Here is a 16,224-nt window from a genome sequence, read left to right on the forward strand (position 1 = left end):
TTTAAATTGTCCATGGTCCTTTCCTTCTGTGTATCCCAACGCTTCAAAAATTCACCAGTTATGGTCACACACACTTACGGGAAGAAAAGTTTTGAACCAACCAGGGCAAAGGACCCTTAAAACAGTGAGAAATAAACAAAAACAAACAAAGCTAGCTACAATTGTGCCTTGCTTTTACTCAATCATACAATCCTAAGAAGTTGCGTATAAATCAAATATAATAAAACAAACTCATCCTTTTCAAAAGACTTAAGAAATTGCACAAACCATTTATCCTAATACCTAATTAATCTTTAGTATGCCATGGTTCCTGATAGCTTAAGTTTAAATTACACTTTCTATCAAAGAGTTAGTGACCTGTAATCATCTTTGAAAATATGTAAATGAACTAAGGTGGCATTTTTACTGGTAAATCTTTTGTAAATTGTGGAAAAATCATTCTCTTTTATTTGCTCAATATATCCCAATTTCTCCTGTATTTGATTTCCCTAATGCATGGCACACAGCCAGTTGTGACATTTTCAGCTGGTGGACTTAATGAGTATATGATCCAAACAGCACGAGGGAAAAGCCGTGCCCAAAGGCACAATGAGCTTGTTGATGCCACCTACCGTGCATTTTGTTTTTCCGAGGTTATCCACATAATTGACTAAAACAGAGCTCCTGAAGCCTAATTGTATGATGATTCCTGAAGGCTGCCCACCTGCCAAGTGTATTCAGCTAGCTCAGGGAAAAAAAACAAGAGACCAATGTGGAGTGCTTGCATTAGGAAGGTGGTTCCCATTGGAAAGGGTTGGCTTCAACAGAGAGAGGTGGTGTTTAATCAGAGCCTCACTGGGTTGTTGTTGTTGTTGACCAAACTAATTACAACAGGTAGTGATGGCAGGATAGAGAAAGTTTAGCAAGAATGAAGTAGTTTGAGTCCAACCTGCCAATCTGGGAAAATTTCAGGCATACTGAAAAAGTGAAGAGGGTTATGGCCCCACAGCCACAACAGCAAAAATCTTTAGGAATGTGGCAAAGAAAGACTTCAGAAACACAACAAGGCCATAAATAGGCCAGGAGCCATGGAGTGTGAGCAGGGCGCAGCTATGGGCTACCCAGCTCATCTACAACAGGTTAGACACATAAGAGCAAGGCAGAATCAGCTCTGGATGTTGCTGTTCTGCCAAACCAAGAGAAGCAGCTATGCTAGTTGTAGAAAGCACACAAGTCTGGCTGGCCCTGACTGCCAGGTGACCTCAGACAGAGTGAACATTACTGATTCCTGTTCAGATACCAGCTGGTGCCACTGGCCCCATTCGCATCCCATCCAACCTGTGATCAGTTTCCTGGAGTGACGCTGAAGCTCCTGTGTGGTCTCCCTTCTCCCTTTTTCCTCTGCAGGCCATGGATTGACCAGTGCTGTGAGGTCATGCCCAGACCCTCCCCAGCTCTGGCTATTCTGCCACATCCCCTCTCTGCCTCCCTAGAGCTCTACTTCTGTCTCTACACTTGGGTAGCCTTTCTCATCTGTAAAATGAGTGGCTTTGACCAGATGATCTTAAAGTTCCTTCCCATTCTAACATTCTGTAATTCTTGGATGTTATAAATTCCCAGAATCATAAAATTTGGAATTTAAGGAATTTCAGAAGTCATCTATTCAACCTCCTACTCAACCTAGGCTAACCTAGCCAGAACTAATAAGCTTTGAAGGTTCTATGTAGTTGTTTTTGGTTGGCTGAATATGGCAATGATCAAAGCTTAAAACTTTCAATATAAAGCATGAAATATACATACATATATAAAAGATTTTTGGAACATCTAAGAAAAGGTTTGAAGGAACTGAAGTCCATTGAGCAGCATGTTTTATTGCTTAGAAGTTAGTATCTAAGCAGCAATTCCCAATCTTTGCTTTCACAATATCAGGGGCATATTAAAAAATCATAAGAGATGTCAGAAAAGCCTCCAAAAAAACTAATTTTCAATTTATTATTATGTTTATAAATATATAAGGCAGGGTGATGGGGTGTCACAACAACATCAAATAAACAAAGCCATCAAATAAACAAAGAGAATAAAGAGTATAAAGGGGAAACACAGTTATATTTTGACATGCATTCAAGAAAAATCAAAAAGAACGTCATCTGTTCTTAAAGAGTAAAGTTTCAGTGGCAAGCTCCTTTTCAAAATTAATTTTGATCTGTGATAATAAACATACTCTCTCTCTTCAAAAGAATTATTTTCTTCATAGAACCTATGCCAACTATCATAATACAGATCTTGAAGAAGTCTTTGGATGTATTTAAGAAACAAGTACTTAAAACAATAACTTTTCATTGTGTTTTATTATTAATTACTTAAAGGGGTAAATTCATAAATAAATAAGAGATATACCATCCTTGAAGTCTGGAAGATTCATTAGTGTTAATATATCAATTCTCCCTTAATTGATGTACAGAAATAGTATGATTCCAATAAAAATCCTAGCAGATTTATTTGTACAGAAATTGATAAGCCGATGCTAAAATTTATAAGGAAATGCAAAGAACCTAGAATAGTTAAGAGCACTTTGGAGAATATGCACTTACTATATTGCTATAGTAATTAGTTTTGACACAAGGATACATATGAAACAGAGCAAGAATCCACTGGGAGGCCGAGGTGATGGATCACTTGGGGCCAGGAGTTCAAGACCAGCCTGGCCAACATAGCAAAACTCCATTTCTATTAAAAATACAAAAAAATTACCCAGGCATGGTAGCGAACACCTGTAATCTCAGCTACTCAAGAGGCTGAGGCATGAGAATTGCTTGAACCTGGGAGGCAGAGGTTGCCAGTGAGCCTAGATCACACCACTGCACTCCAGCCTGGGCAACAGTGTGACTGCCTTTAAAAAAAAAAAAAAAAGCAAGAGTGCAGAAAAAGAACCACACAAACATGGTCACCTGGTTTACAACAAAGGCAACAATGAAATTCAAAGGAGGAAAATGTCTTTTCAATAAATGGGGCTGGATCAATAACATAGCCATACTGGGCCTGTTGAGGGGCGGGGAGGGGGGCGGTGGAACAAACAACAATAACAAATCTTGATGCTATCCACACCAAACACAAACATTAATTGGAAATTGATTGCAGGCCTAAATGTAAAAGATAAAACACAGCTTCTAGTAGGAAATGTTAAAAAAAAAAAAAAAAAAAAAAAAAAAAAAAAAAAAAACCCCTTCACAATCTTAAAGTAAGCAAATTTCTTAAACAGACACAAAAAGCAATTATCATAAAAGATTGGTAAATTTTACTTCATTAAAATTAAGAACTTCTATTTATTAAAACTATCAATCAGAGTAAAAACGAAAACTGAAAATTAGGGGAAGATATTTTCATACATATGTCTGATGAAGGATTGTATCCAAAATATATTTTAAAACCTACAAACTAATTAAAAAAAGAACCCAATTTAAAAAGTGAACAAAAAGTTGAATTGCATGGTATGTAAATTATATCCCAATAAAGTTGTTATTTTTTTTTAAATGGCTAAATTTTGCAAAAGACTTCTCAAAAGAGGATACCTAATTGGCCAATGAATATATTTGTAAAAGTGCTCAACATCATTAATCATCAAGAAAATGCAAATTAAAACCACAATGAGATACCCACTCACCAGAAGGGCTAAAGTTAAAAGACTGACAATATCAAGTTTTAGTGAGGATGCAAAGCAATTAGATTTCTCATGCTTTGCTGGCAGGAGAAAACTGGTAGTGTCTACCCAAGCTGAACATACACATATCCTATGACCTACAAATTCCTCTCTTAGGTGTAAGTGCATATGTTGAACACATGATATGAACAAGACAATTACAGTGATTTTATTCAAAATAGTCTTAAATTGAAATAATCCAAATGCCTATTAATAATAGAATGGATAAATAAATTTTGATACAATTTTATTCAAAATAGTCTTAAATTGAAATAATCCAAATGCCCATTAATAATAGAATGAATAAATAAATTTTGATACAATATATCCTGTAATGGAATACACATAGCATTAAAAAGAGAACCAATTGCACACATAACATCAGTGACTCAAAACAAAATAATAATGAGCTAAGGAGGCCAGACAGAAAAGGATATATATAATATGGTTTCATCTTTATGATGTACAAGAATGGATACAACCAACCAACAAAGACAGAAGTCACACTAGTAGTTACGTTTAATGGGTACAACTAAGGATGTTGTCTGGTTCTGGAAATGTTATATCATCACCTGAGTGGTTATTACATGAGTATATCAACCTATAGATTTAAAATTTGTGCACTATAGAAGTTTTGAACAAAATTATTCCACTGTGCATTATGATGATGCACACTATGTTTTAATTACATATTGCACCTTTCAGGGCCTAATACCATGCCTGCACAGTAAGTAATTATTGAATTTAATTAAACTGACCAGGTAGTTCCATCTGTATCAAATTAACTAGATGATTTTTAGAATAATATGTCTGATTTGCTAATAGAAGAACTATAGCTGTGCACTTCCTGAAGACTCCTTTAAAATTCCCTGTGCATTCATTTATATTTAGAATATCGGGTTTCTTTTTCCCTAAAAAAGGGAGATAGGAGGATTTGCATACTGAAAAACAAACAAAAATGACCCATTTGCAGGATGTAACAAGATTCAAATCAAAGAAGCAAAGGGAGAGGAAACAAAGAAAGGTGCTGTTGTGGCGCCCTAGAAAGCAGATGCTCATTAGGGCTCGGGCACAGATTACTATCAAAATGTACTTATCTCAACATGCTATCGTCAGACCACACAGTCAAATCAAATTTTGAAGGCTCAAAGGATGTGTACTGAAGAACATCCTGTACTGCTGAAACATGAATTTGAATTTTGTGACAGAGATAGAGAGGCAGAAAAGAACACCAGATATCACCCACTGTCATTTTAAATCCTATTTGTAGGTTAAAAAAAATCTCTCTTAAAAAAAAAAAAGGAAAGAAAATCAAGGTTAAACATTTCTGCTGCTAAACTTAAAGTCTGAGAAACTACTACCAAATAAGAAACACATCTGTTTTTAGGTTTTTGCCAATATAAAAACACAACTTTTTGATTATTTTTTAAGGTAAAGAATAACTAGTATTCAAAAAGTAGAAAAAATGGTTATATGTAATTTTAAATTTTAGTATGGGTTAAGAAAAAAATGTAAACCGCTTGCTATTTGACTTTATCATATTTAAGTTTCAATCTCATTAGGAGTATACATTTACCATATAAATACTTTCTATTATGCTAATTATGTACTTTTGTTCAAAGTATTACATCATGTCTATGGTTCCATAACACACTTATACATTACCAAATACAATTTTATTTAAAATTTCCATATAAAATTGGATAAGGAATCAGAAAAGAAAACCCAAATCTGGGGCAACTGTTGTTACCAATTCTTAATCATAGTCTACAGCATTAAGAAGTAGTAAAGATTTTTTAGCCAAATTACGTCAGACCCACTTGGCCCCTGATTCCGGCAGATGGAGTGGGAGTAGCTTATACGATGGTCACACTGGTGCATCTACCACGATCACACACACCTGTTAGTGGACAGAAGTCAGTCCAGAGTGGCTTAACTCTAAGAGTACAACAAGAAAATTGGAGAGCAGGAGTGGAGGAGAAGAGAGAAACTAAACACACTGTGAAACTGTTCAAACCCTTGCTGGATAGGGGTATGGACTTCACGCCACCTAACCCCACTCTGCAGGACACTGGCTTTTGTGCAGCTCTTCATCAGAGTCTGTTGAGCTACAACGCAGAAAAAAACATGAAGCGATCTCTGGTCTGATCTGATTCATCCTCTTAAGCATAGATTTGTTCAGTCTTTGTCTTCCTTCCAGGATAGGGATTCCTTCCCCCCCCCCCCCCCCCCCGCCCCCCGCCCCGACCAAAGACGGTGTCTCATTATGTTGTCCAGGCTGGTCTGGAATTCTTGGCTTCAAGCAATCCTCCCCTATCGGCCTCCCAAAGTGATGGAATTATAGGCATAGCCACTGCTCCCCACCCTGGGTAAGGCTCTTAACCTGTGCTCCACAGGCTGATTCTAGGTAAACATTTGAGGTTAATGAAAATGTACGCCATCGGCCGGGCACGGTGGCTCACGCCTGTAATCCCAGCACTTTGGGAGGCCGAGGCGGGCAGATCACGAGGTCAGGAGATTGAGACCATCCTGGCCAACATGGGGAAATCCCGTCCCTACTAAAAATACAAAAAATTAGCCGGGGGTGGTGGCGGGTGCCTGTAGTCCCAGCAACTCGGGAGGCTGAGGCAGGAGAATGGCGTAAACCCGGGAGGCGGAGCTTGCAGTGAGCTGAGATCCGGCCACTGCACTCCAGCCTGGGCGACAGAGCGAGACTCTGTCTCAAAAAAAAAAAAACAAAACAAAACAAAACAAAACTACGCCATCATCGGATTCTCAAGGAGGTGTGGGGTCTGGGGATTCCCTAAAGAGTTATGAAGCATCAACGAACCAAGAAAAGGTAAAAAGAGAAGTGGAAAAGATAGAATTTTTACTTTGTCTTTTTGCTTCCTTCTGGTTACCAGCCTCAAGAGATGTTTGTTTGATTCAAGGCTAAAGGAGAGTTAAGAAAAGCTGTGAGGCTGTAGTAATCTAGTAGTGGTAAGCTCAGCATGAGAAGCACTACTAGGAACCCTCGGCTCTTAAAAAGAAAAAGATTTTATTTTAATTAAGGGGAAAAGGGAACGAGTTTATCTCTGAGGCCAGCACAAGAAAACAGGTGAGTGGGTCTAGAAGTGAAGAGGGCTCTCAGGCGACCCCCAGAGGAAGCTCCAGCACAAACTCCCTGATCCCTGTGACTTCACAAGCTGACCTCACAAGCTGAAACCCCTCCCCTGTCATAAAAGCTCAAAGCCTTGTTGAAAGATTGTAGAAGAACCCTGTCTTCCCACTCACCCAAAGAAAGCAAAGGCGGGTTCCTGGAAATCTAACTCTGAAAACTCACCCCTCTCTCCAAGAAACATCTGATGTGGTGATTTGGTTCAATGGCAGTATTAGTAGAGAACTGTATGTGAATTATAAAGTGGGTTACTTTTACAGACTCTCATAGGTTCGCTGGGGACCATATCATTAAGTATAACTATTTATTTATGAAATGAATTTGAAGTTTTAAATAACCAAATGACAAGCTAACTGTTTGGAATAAAATTGTTGGAAATGCAACTCACTTATAAGTTAAGGTATACCCAATTTTTGAACAAATCACACAGAGCATGAGAAAAACATCATCTAGTAGCCCATTCTCTGATAGGTAATTCTTTCTGTGTTTATTGTTTTTTAAATAGAAGTATGCAAGTGATCATGTGGAATGAAACCTGAAAAGAGGCTGAGATTAGGCACCTTTTTAAAAGAATGTCGTTTTAGAAACAATGAAATTAATCAGAACTGTGCTTTGTAGGAGGCAAAGAGGGTCGTGGGAGTATTTCAGTTAGTGACTTGAAAATACATTTTTCTGGCAAATTTTTCTTTTTATAAATGTCTGCATTTGTCAAAAACCTGTTGGATGATGAAATGAAATTGTTGTTGAGAAGACAAAGGTAAAGTTGACGATATTACAAATTTCAATATAATTTACTTTTCCTAATGACTAAATATTTTATCTGAGACTTTATTATATAAACTGTGAAAATTTTCATTGTAATTCTACTGGTAAGGGAGGGTTTAGGGGTTCTCCAGTTCAAATATACTCCCAATTGCAACTCGAAATCATCACGTTTAAAAAGCATTTAGCAGGGGAAATAGTATAGCATTATTTGAGGATAATATAAATATAAGCTCATAATATAAAATTCTGTTTTGGCAATTCAATTCCCTGTCCGCCACCCCCGCCCCCCAGCCCAAGAAACTCAAGTTCAGAGCATGGCATTCTATGATGTGTCCATCCAATTCTACCATTCTAAGTATTCAGTTTTTCAACTTGTAGAAGAAACACCTCTAGTATTGTGTGAAATGTGTCTGGGAAGATGATGCATTTTTCCTTCAGGACCAGTGAAAATATTTATGACATCTATGAAATGATCTCATTTTGTTGCACAAAACCTTTCCCTGAAATCACTGTTTATCTGGGACCCAGCAGCCCAACTGCATAGCACATGTTGTTCAACGGGTAGCCTGAGGAATGGATTCCAGGGGCCACACTGAGGCCAAGTGGAGGACAACAGGACTCCTGAAGCACTTGGATCTAGTTGCAGCGTAAGTATTTTGAAAGAATTAAAGCTGGCTGATGACCAGATAAAGAGATATCCACTAAAGACCAGGAATAATTTTTTAACATTTTATTTTCTGAAGAAATGCCAGCCCACATTAGACACATTATCAATGTGTAGATTGCAGGCAAGCAATGATCTAATTAGTAGCATTACAAACCCCAAACTTATTTCCTCCCCTTTGCCAGAGCAAAGCTAATCAGAGAAGTAAACATTATTTCAAATGGTTCAAAACAATCAAAGTTATACTTCTGTATAACCACTATGTCATCATTTAAGGACTACATTTCCAACTGGCCACACCTCTAATAGGTTGGCTTAACAGCACATTTGTAAGCATAAACTAGAAAAATAATAGGATGAAATAAATTAATTGAATATGAAACTTTGAGGAGAAGGAGTTAACATAAAGTACAAAAAATATTATACGTTTAAAATTCTAAGTACTCTTAAAAGAATTTATACAGCAGAAAAAATGCAAAACAATGCTGATAATCAAGTAAAAAATTCATTTATTCATTTCAAGCCCTATTTCTTTCTAAAATTCCCAGGTTTATTGTAGCATTTATTAGCACTTTACATTTTCTGGCAAAAGACATGGCAAAGTGTTTAATCCTACATATATCTTAGTGCCTTCTCAGTCACTCAAACCCAGGACACCAGCTGGTGTGCTGCTTTCGTGGGTGTACTACTTTGTAAATATTCTGTGCTTATTTCTTGTATTGTGTCTATTCTGTCCTCCCTGGTAGCTTGTGAGGTGCTGGAGAGCAGGTACCAGATGTTCCACTCTCTAAACTTTCCCAGTGTCAAGTGCAAAGAATGATGTACTGGGGTCACTCAGTAAATACAATTGATTGGCTAATATTTTAGTCCTTCATCATGAGCCTCAGCAATTTTACAACAAACTACCAGCTTAAACCTTTACCTAATCCAGAACACAGATATTACAGTGAATGTAGGAAATCACCCATCAACATTGATTTAGCATGTTTACAGTGCCAGCTCTACATGCAAGTTAACTGTTCATATCAGCATCCAACCTCACTTTTAGAATCTAGGTTTTCATATTCAACACCCAACATATTCTCCATCTTCTAAAATGCATCCACTTAAGAATTAGTTAAGAGACAACATAGGGAGAGAATGACAATGCTTAATTTTATACATTTTTCTCCCCAGGAGGTTCAGATGTTGATTTTTTCTCTCTCCTTTTTGTTTTTCTCTCATCATTTTGACATTCTTATTTTCCAGTGCTTGTTTGAAAAATTAAAATATTCACATAATTTCGTTAAGGAGACTAGATGCATTAAGGAATTAGATTATGGGAGATATATGTTCAGTTTGTGGTTGGCTTAGCTATTACCATCCTCTCTACACTCTTCTGTTGACCTCATATCTACCAGACTAAGAAATGCTTTGTTTCTATTATCAAATTTGCATATGTACTCAAATTTGTATGTGTGTTCAACACACACTGTTTGTTCTAAAATGACATTTTGCTCTGTATCACCTAACCAAACTACCTATGGTAGACCTCCATCATCCAAGTGCTGCCTCTTGTGAGGCACAGCTGAATTCCATCAGGTTTCACTATTTATTCGTTAAAATAAAACAGCAGAGGCCGGGCGCGGTGGCTCACGCCTGCAATCCCAGCATTTTGGGAGGCTGCGGCAGGCAGATCACGAGGTCAGGAGTTCAAGACCAGCCTGGCCAACGTAGTGAAACCCCATCTCTACTAAAAATACAAAAATTAGTGAGGAATTGTGGTACACGCCTCTAGTCCCAGCTACTCGGGAGGCTGAGGCAGCAGAATCGCTTGAACCCGGGAGGCAGAGGTTGTGGTGAACCAAGATCGTGCCACTCCACTCCAGACTGGGCAACAGAGCAAGACTCTGTCTCAAAAATAAATAAATAAAATAAAACAGCAGAGAAAACAGAACATTTAAATTCATCCCACATAAAATCCCCAAGCTGACGTTCAACTTTTGAATATTTGGTTTGGTTTTATACCAAATGTTATGGTGCTGCATTTGAATAACGGACATGTCATTACTACATTTCTTTAAAATAAGCTATTTTAGATTGCATAAACACTTCCACTCGAGAGTAACTTGACATACTCTTATTTCTATAATAATCTATTATTTCTATAATATTCCAATAAATAGGATAAAACTTCACTGTCCCAATTCAAAAGCTAGACGCCAAAATGGTTTCAATAAACCATTAAGCAAAATACAAAGTCAGAGCAACATATCAGTCAAAATTCTTTTCTTGAAAGTATATTACATGGAAATTCCCCATATCTGAATTAAAATTCAAAGCCAAGATTGCCAAAGATGTAAGGTATATATAGTTATACTGATACTCAATGATTGAATACTTTCCTAGTTCACCTATCTTTTCCTTTTCTCTTCAAGGAACTTAAGATTTGGCTCCCAATATAAGGGAAGAAAAAAAAAAAGGTTGTATGGGAAATTCAAAAGAAATAGCTATTGGAAGAGAAGGGTGCTACACTGTTGCATTACAATGCATCTTCGTTATAACAGTTACATGTCCTTCAGCCTTCCAAAACCACTTCCAGATAGTCATACATAATACCCCACTCACTTAAGGAAATGAGGTTGATTCATCAGTGTAAAATACTGCATTACCAAACTGACATATTTTAAGCAAACTCTATTTACCTCATAAATGTGGTTACTTCTTATGATACAAAGGGCACCATGTCTCAATATTATGCCTGTGTACTTCCACTTAATTAGACGCAACAGTTTTATGTATCAAATCAGGACTCCTAATTTCTGGAGAAACAGATTGATACAATCAATATTCATTTGGCTATAACTAAGTAAGAGTTAAGGAATTCAACCAAAAATGCATGCAAAAGTTCAATGCAGAAAAACTGCTTTGTTCTAGTAGCCTTTATTAATAGAATAAATTATATCATTCATTATTTTCAGATTCTGAAGCTAGGCTCAGATATATTCTGTGTCATAAACTTATGTAAAAATGGTGTAAAAACAAAATTATGTTTTGTTTTAGAAATAAACATATCTTTTGTGTAGACATTTATTTAGTGTGGAAAACAATACTTCATTATACACAAAAACTTAAAAAAATCAAGCTTTCCATATATTTTATAGAAATATATTCTTAGAACTATGTGAATAAAGATTACAACTGTATCAAATTGCTTTTAGTTGGTACAAAATATGTAGCTAAGTAATCATGGAAAGAAAATTTTGTACTTCCCTTTCTTCAAAAGAAATAGAGTATTTCAATGCCTGTAACTATTTACATTCATGCACTGGCAATAATGTATGTCTTAGTATCTTTGAAATAAACCGACCATAACTCAAGGGTTGCTTTTACAATAAGTGAAATTAATGCAGCCACTGGTTGAAAATGTGTACATACAAATCTTTAAGTTAAAATATGTTAGATTATCAACATCTTTTTTCTGTGTAGCTAAAAGGTGGATATTAAATTTAATATAATACAGCATAGGTCATTTTAAAATTGAGAAAATTCTTTAGGACGACATGTGGTTATGTTTACAAAACTACATCAAACTACATTTCAGAATGAATGTGTCAGCTGATAAAAAAGAACCTGCTGTGATAAGACCATCCTCACTGAGAAATACAAAAAAACCGAACAGCATGTGAAATCAGGTTACTGAAATTTATGTAAGTCTACACCAAAGTATTATGAATATTATACAGTCGCATTCATTTCCACTCATGTCCTGCTCTTCCATAGTACCCTCAAGTTTATTTTATGTTTCATGGAGATATAGTACTTTTTCTAATGTTTTTTTTCTTTCTGTCAAAGCACAAAGTATACCAATATGGTCATTTGCTCCAATATAGCCCAACAGATGGTATTTTTTTTTAATTAATAAAATGTGGAAGTAACTAGTATGTTTTTATGGGGAAAATTACAAAATAAATTTACAAAAATAGACTGGATCACTAAAACAAGAAGAATGGTTTGACATATATAACTTTTAAAAGTATAATAACAAAACAAACTGTTAAGTTCCATTTTACCTGGTATTATCTATTCCTTCTGATTAAAAGAATCAGATTTGAGAAAATCACATCTACCTCTTGAGCACAAATTAGATATCACTTTTGAGATGGCCATGCCATTCTTCAGTGTTTGATATAGCTTCCAAACAGAAGTTTCAAAACAACTCTGCCTAGCAAACACATCACTGTACTTTCAACAGAGTGATGTTTTCTATCCCATAGTTTAGGAAGGTTAAAGAACACACAGAGGCAAGAATCGTGACAGACAGCAGATCCTAAGAGAGTTTATTAACTCTTTAGGAAGATTAGGCAACACTTGTTTTCAAACTAACTACAAACCAAAGTCTATTTTTTTTTTAAATGACTCAACACTACTACCATGCTACCAACAGATACATAAGGGAGAGGAAAAAAAAGGGCTACCTTTTCCGAAATCTGCTTACCTAAAATTTGCATCTAGTCACGTGCCATTTTTAGAAGCTGTCCCCTTCTGAGATAATCAAGATACTTGTACAACAGGGAATTTAGACTTAATTACCAAACTTTAATACCATGTTATATAGGTCAAGTGAGTATGTATACCTTTCTCCAGAAACAAAGAAATTCGGAATAATAGGATTTCAGATTTAATTGTAGAAATAGCAAAATATGTTTTGAGAATGTCATTTACCGCAACACAAATCAATATTAAATGCTTTATGCAGGAAGCACACTTTCAGAAAATGGGCCGTAAAGCTTTCTGGGATCCGACCCTAATTACTAGAGCAGGCTCTTGCCGTTTGTCTCTCTCTTCAATTATTTACAGGGCAAAAAAGCCAAATGGCATTGCATTAGCTACATTAAATGGTATGGACTTGGTTTCTAACTTACTAATGGTATACAAAAATTACTAAGGTAAATGTGCCTGTAGAAACATGTTTTTTTTTCTTCTTCACCTGAGTGGGTGTATTTATTATTCATATTGTTAAGTGTTGAATAAGCTGTCCTTTAGCCACCCAATGCTGCATAATTTAAACAAGTGCATTAAATATATAAGACATCTAAAAGGCAGTGCATTGATTATGCCACAAAATTTCTTTGAACACCTTCCATGTAGCTCACAGAAAACTAGCATCTCCTGCAAGTTCCTGAAAACAAATACTGTGAAAACTACACAGAGATGAATAAGGGGTATCCTTGCTGCTACCATTTTGCTGCTTTCTGGTGACCCAAAGTGGAGTGGGAATTGGGTGAAGTGAAAATGAGGCCCTGGAGTGCTAGGACATTTCTGGTCTAGATACTGACAAGTGTCCTTTTTACGTAGACAAATACAGGGTTATGTCGTAAGTACATGAAAACGTGGACCACACACATTCTAAGAAAGAAAAGGCTGAATCAGAGATTCTTTGTATCAGGCCGGAAATGCCCAACTACCAGCAAGCAGAGCGTGATTACAACCTCCCAAAGAAAGCTGGTACACTGCATCCATACCTGATACTTTTGTGATCTAGAAGGGCACCCGGAGTTGTGATAGATGTTAATGGCAGAAGAAGGACGCTGAAGAAGGCCGCTGCGTCCAACTTCCACCCTCCCAAATTCTGGCGGCTGCTTCCAAAGCAGTGAAATTTCCAGTCTTCCTGGCCCAAACAATTTTTTTTAAATGAGTTCGGGAGGCATCAAATTCTTATTGTAAAAATAAGATAGGCCCACTAACAAAGTACCTAGGGTCCCTAGAAAGCCAGGCGCAATTTGTATGACTACATGTCATCAGCTGTTGTTACCCAGAGTGTGCCGAGGTCACTTTTTAAAAAGCAACATTGGAAATCGATCTGTGGCAAACATATAAGCTAGTTTTGTTTTTGTTTCTTTTTTAACCAAATACGAAGTCACTTCTTTCTCTGCACTGAAATCTGCCCATTGTCCCTCCTTTGCAAAACCTCTAGAGATTAGAAAGGACATCAATGAACGCGAGTGAACTTTGGCCACTTTTCTACCCAAAACACCAGCGTAAAAGTAGAAATCAGTAACCAGGTGAAGTGCCACACCGCACAAAGATCAGAGGCGAGGGGCGGGCGCGCAGGGCCGGAGGCGGGGAGGAAAATGTCCCGGCCCCGCCGCCCCTCCACCCCAGTCGCTGCGCGCGCGGGAGGTGGAGGGGCGTCCCTGGGGGGCGGGAGGCTCCGCGTCACGGCGAGGGGAGCAAAGAGTTACAGCTTACAGGGCGAGGCCCTTGGAGAAAGGGTCGAAAAGCCGGGCCACCAGCGGATCCAGACGCGGACGCCAGGCGACGGCGGCCGGCCGGCCAGGGCTCGGCGAGGGGCGCCGCTCGGCCCCGCGACCCTCCCCGCTGGCCGGGCCAGGAAGGGGCTGGTGGCTCTTTCCTGTCTAGTCTCTCCCCCCGCGCCTTTCTGTAACCCGATCCCCGCACTCCGCTCCCAGGGAAGCCGCCGCCCCGCGCGCCGCCCGGCTCTGCCCAGGCCAGCGCTATAGTTAGCAACCTTCCAGCAACTCCGCCCGGGGGCGGCGGGGGCTCGCTGCGCGCCCCTCCCCGGGCCCGACCCCGCGCGCACCCCCGGACCCCCTCCTACGGCCGTCATCTCCCCCCGGTGCCCCTTTACCTTGGCTTGCAGATACTGGGGGTAATAGTAGGTGGCGTACTGAGGGTACATCTGCTGTTTCCACACTTTGCCCATGAAGCTGGAAGGGAGCCTGCAGTGCAGGGTCGCGGACACTTTGGGGTTTCCAAGTCTCGGGCTCTCCTGCCTCTCCCTTTCCGGCGGCGGCGGCGGCGGCGGCGGCGGCGGCGGCTGCTGCTGCCGCTGCTCCACCTCCCAGCCGGGACCAGACGTCCTCCTCCTCCTCCTCCTCTTCCTCCTCCTCCTCCTCTTCCTCCTCCTCCTCCTCCTCCTCCTCCCAGGCAGAAAGAAAGACACTGCAGAGCGCAGAGGGCACCCCGGACAGGGCGCTCCCAAGGAGTTTCCTCCCGGAGCCCGACTGCTCCGGGGCTGCCAAGGGCTGGCGCGCTGGCCGCGGTCCGCTCGGGGAAGCTGGCTGCGCGGGGCTGAGAGGTGATCAATACAAGTGGAAAGTGCGGCAGCGGCGGCTGCGCTCGGTGCCAGGCGGCATCTGGGGTGGGTGCGCCCGAATGGGAGAGAGGAGAGGGGCTGGCGTTCCGAGGCCGTGGGGGAAGGGCGGGCGGGGGCGGGGCCTGGGCGACGCCGAGCCCGGGACCCGCGGAGGTGAGGGCTGAGTTTTAACCACTCCTCACCTCCTAGGCTCGCGGTTGGACTGGCGGAAGCCCCGGGAGTCCAGATCGCTTTGTGTCGGGGGTGGGGAAATGGGAGTGGGAGTGAGGGTGGAGGGGGAATGCGGGGGGGGACCCCGCTTAAGAACTGCAGGGCGGGCACCTCTTCTGCTTTCCCGAGTTTTTATCTTCGTAAGGGGGAGGGGAAATAAGGGAAAAGAGGAAATCTGATTAATCTCTCACTTCCCATCGCCCGGTAATTTTTTTTCACAAGGGAAGGAAAATGATTTAATGCCCAACAAAGCTGGAGTCCGGACACCTGGGTCCTGTTCCTCCCACCCACCACCCACCCCGGGCCACAAGACTAATCTAGGTGACCTTGGGAGGGTTAGCGTCCTTCGGTTTGGTTTTCCCAGATGTGAGAGGTGAAATCATGCCCCTTGCACAAGGGGAGGCAAAGCACATACACACACACACACACACACACACACACACACACACACACCCCTCACAACAAATAGACGGATCCTTCTAAGGGGGGGATGCCGCAAAGAGGCAGAATGTTATTAGAGGACACAATATAGACATCAGCTTTTCTCTGCCTCTTTCTAATGCTGCCAGACAGTCTGTCAACTCCCACTCAGGAGCAAGGAAACTCCCTGAGTTTGGAATATTTTCAGGCCATTTTGAAAGTCACGCTGGCAT

At 39.9% G+C, this 16,224-nt stretch overlaps 1 protein-coding gene across 12 annotated transcripts in view; it reads right to left on the reverse strand.

The window, feature by feature from the left end:
* RBMS1 (RNA binding motif single stranded interacting protein 1) overlaps positions 1–15,403 on the reverse strand; it is a 219,220-nt gene extending 203,817 nt beyond the window's left edge. For 8 of the 12 annotated variants that reach the window (XM_074009275.1, XM_074009272.1, XM_074009273.1 and 5 more), the window contains exon 1: positions 14,894–15,403. In XM_074009275.1, coding sequence (XP_073865376.1) covers positions 14,894–14,968 — 75 coding nt within the window. In that variant the 5' untranslated portion in view covers positions 14,969–15,403. Of the gene's footprint in view, positions 1–13,766; positions 14,776–14,893 lie in introns of those variants that run through there. The other 4 variants (XM_074009286.1, XM_074009282.1, XM_074009285.1 and 1 more) reach the window with 1 other exon arrangement.
* Between the last annotated feature and the right edge of the window lie 821 nt (positions 15,404–16,224).

Source organism: Macaca fascicularis, chromosome 12 (genome assembly GCF_037993035.2).
Source record: "Macaca fascicularis isolate 582-1 chromosome 12, T2T-MFA8v1.1".
Taxonomy (NCBI): domain Eukaryota; kingdom Metazoa; phylum Chordata; class Mammalia; order Primates; family Cercopithecidae; genus Macaca; species Macaca fascicularis.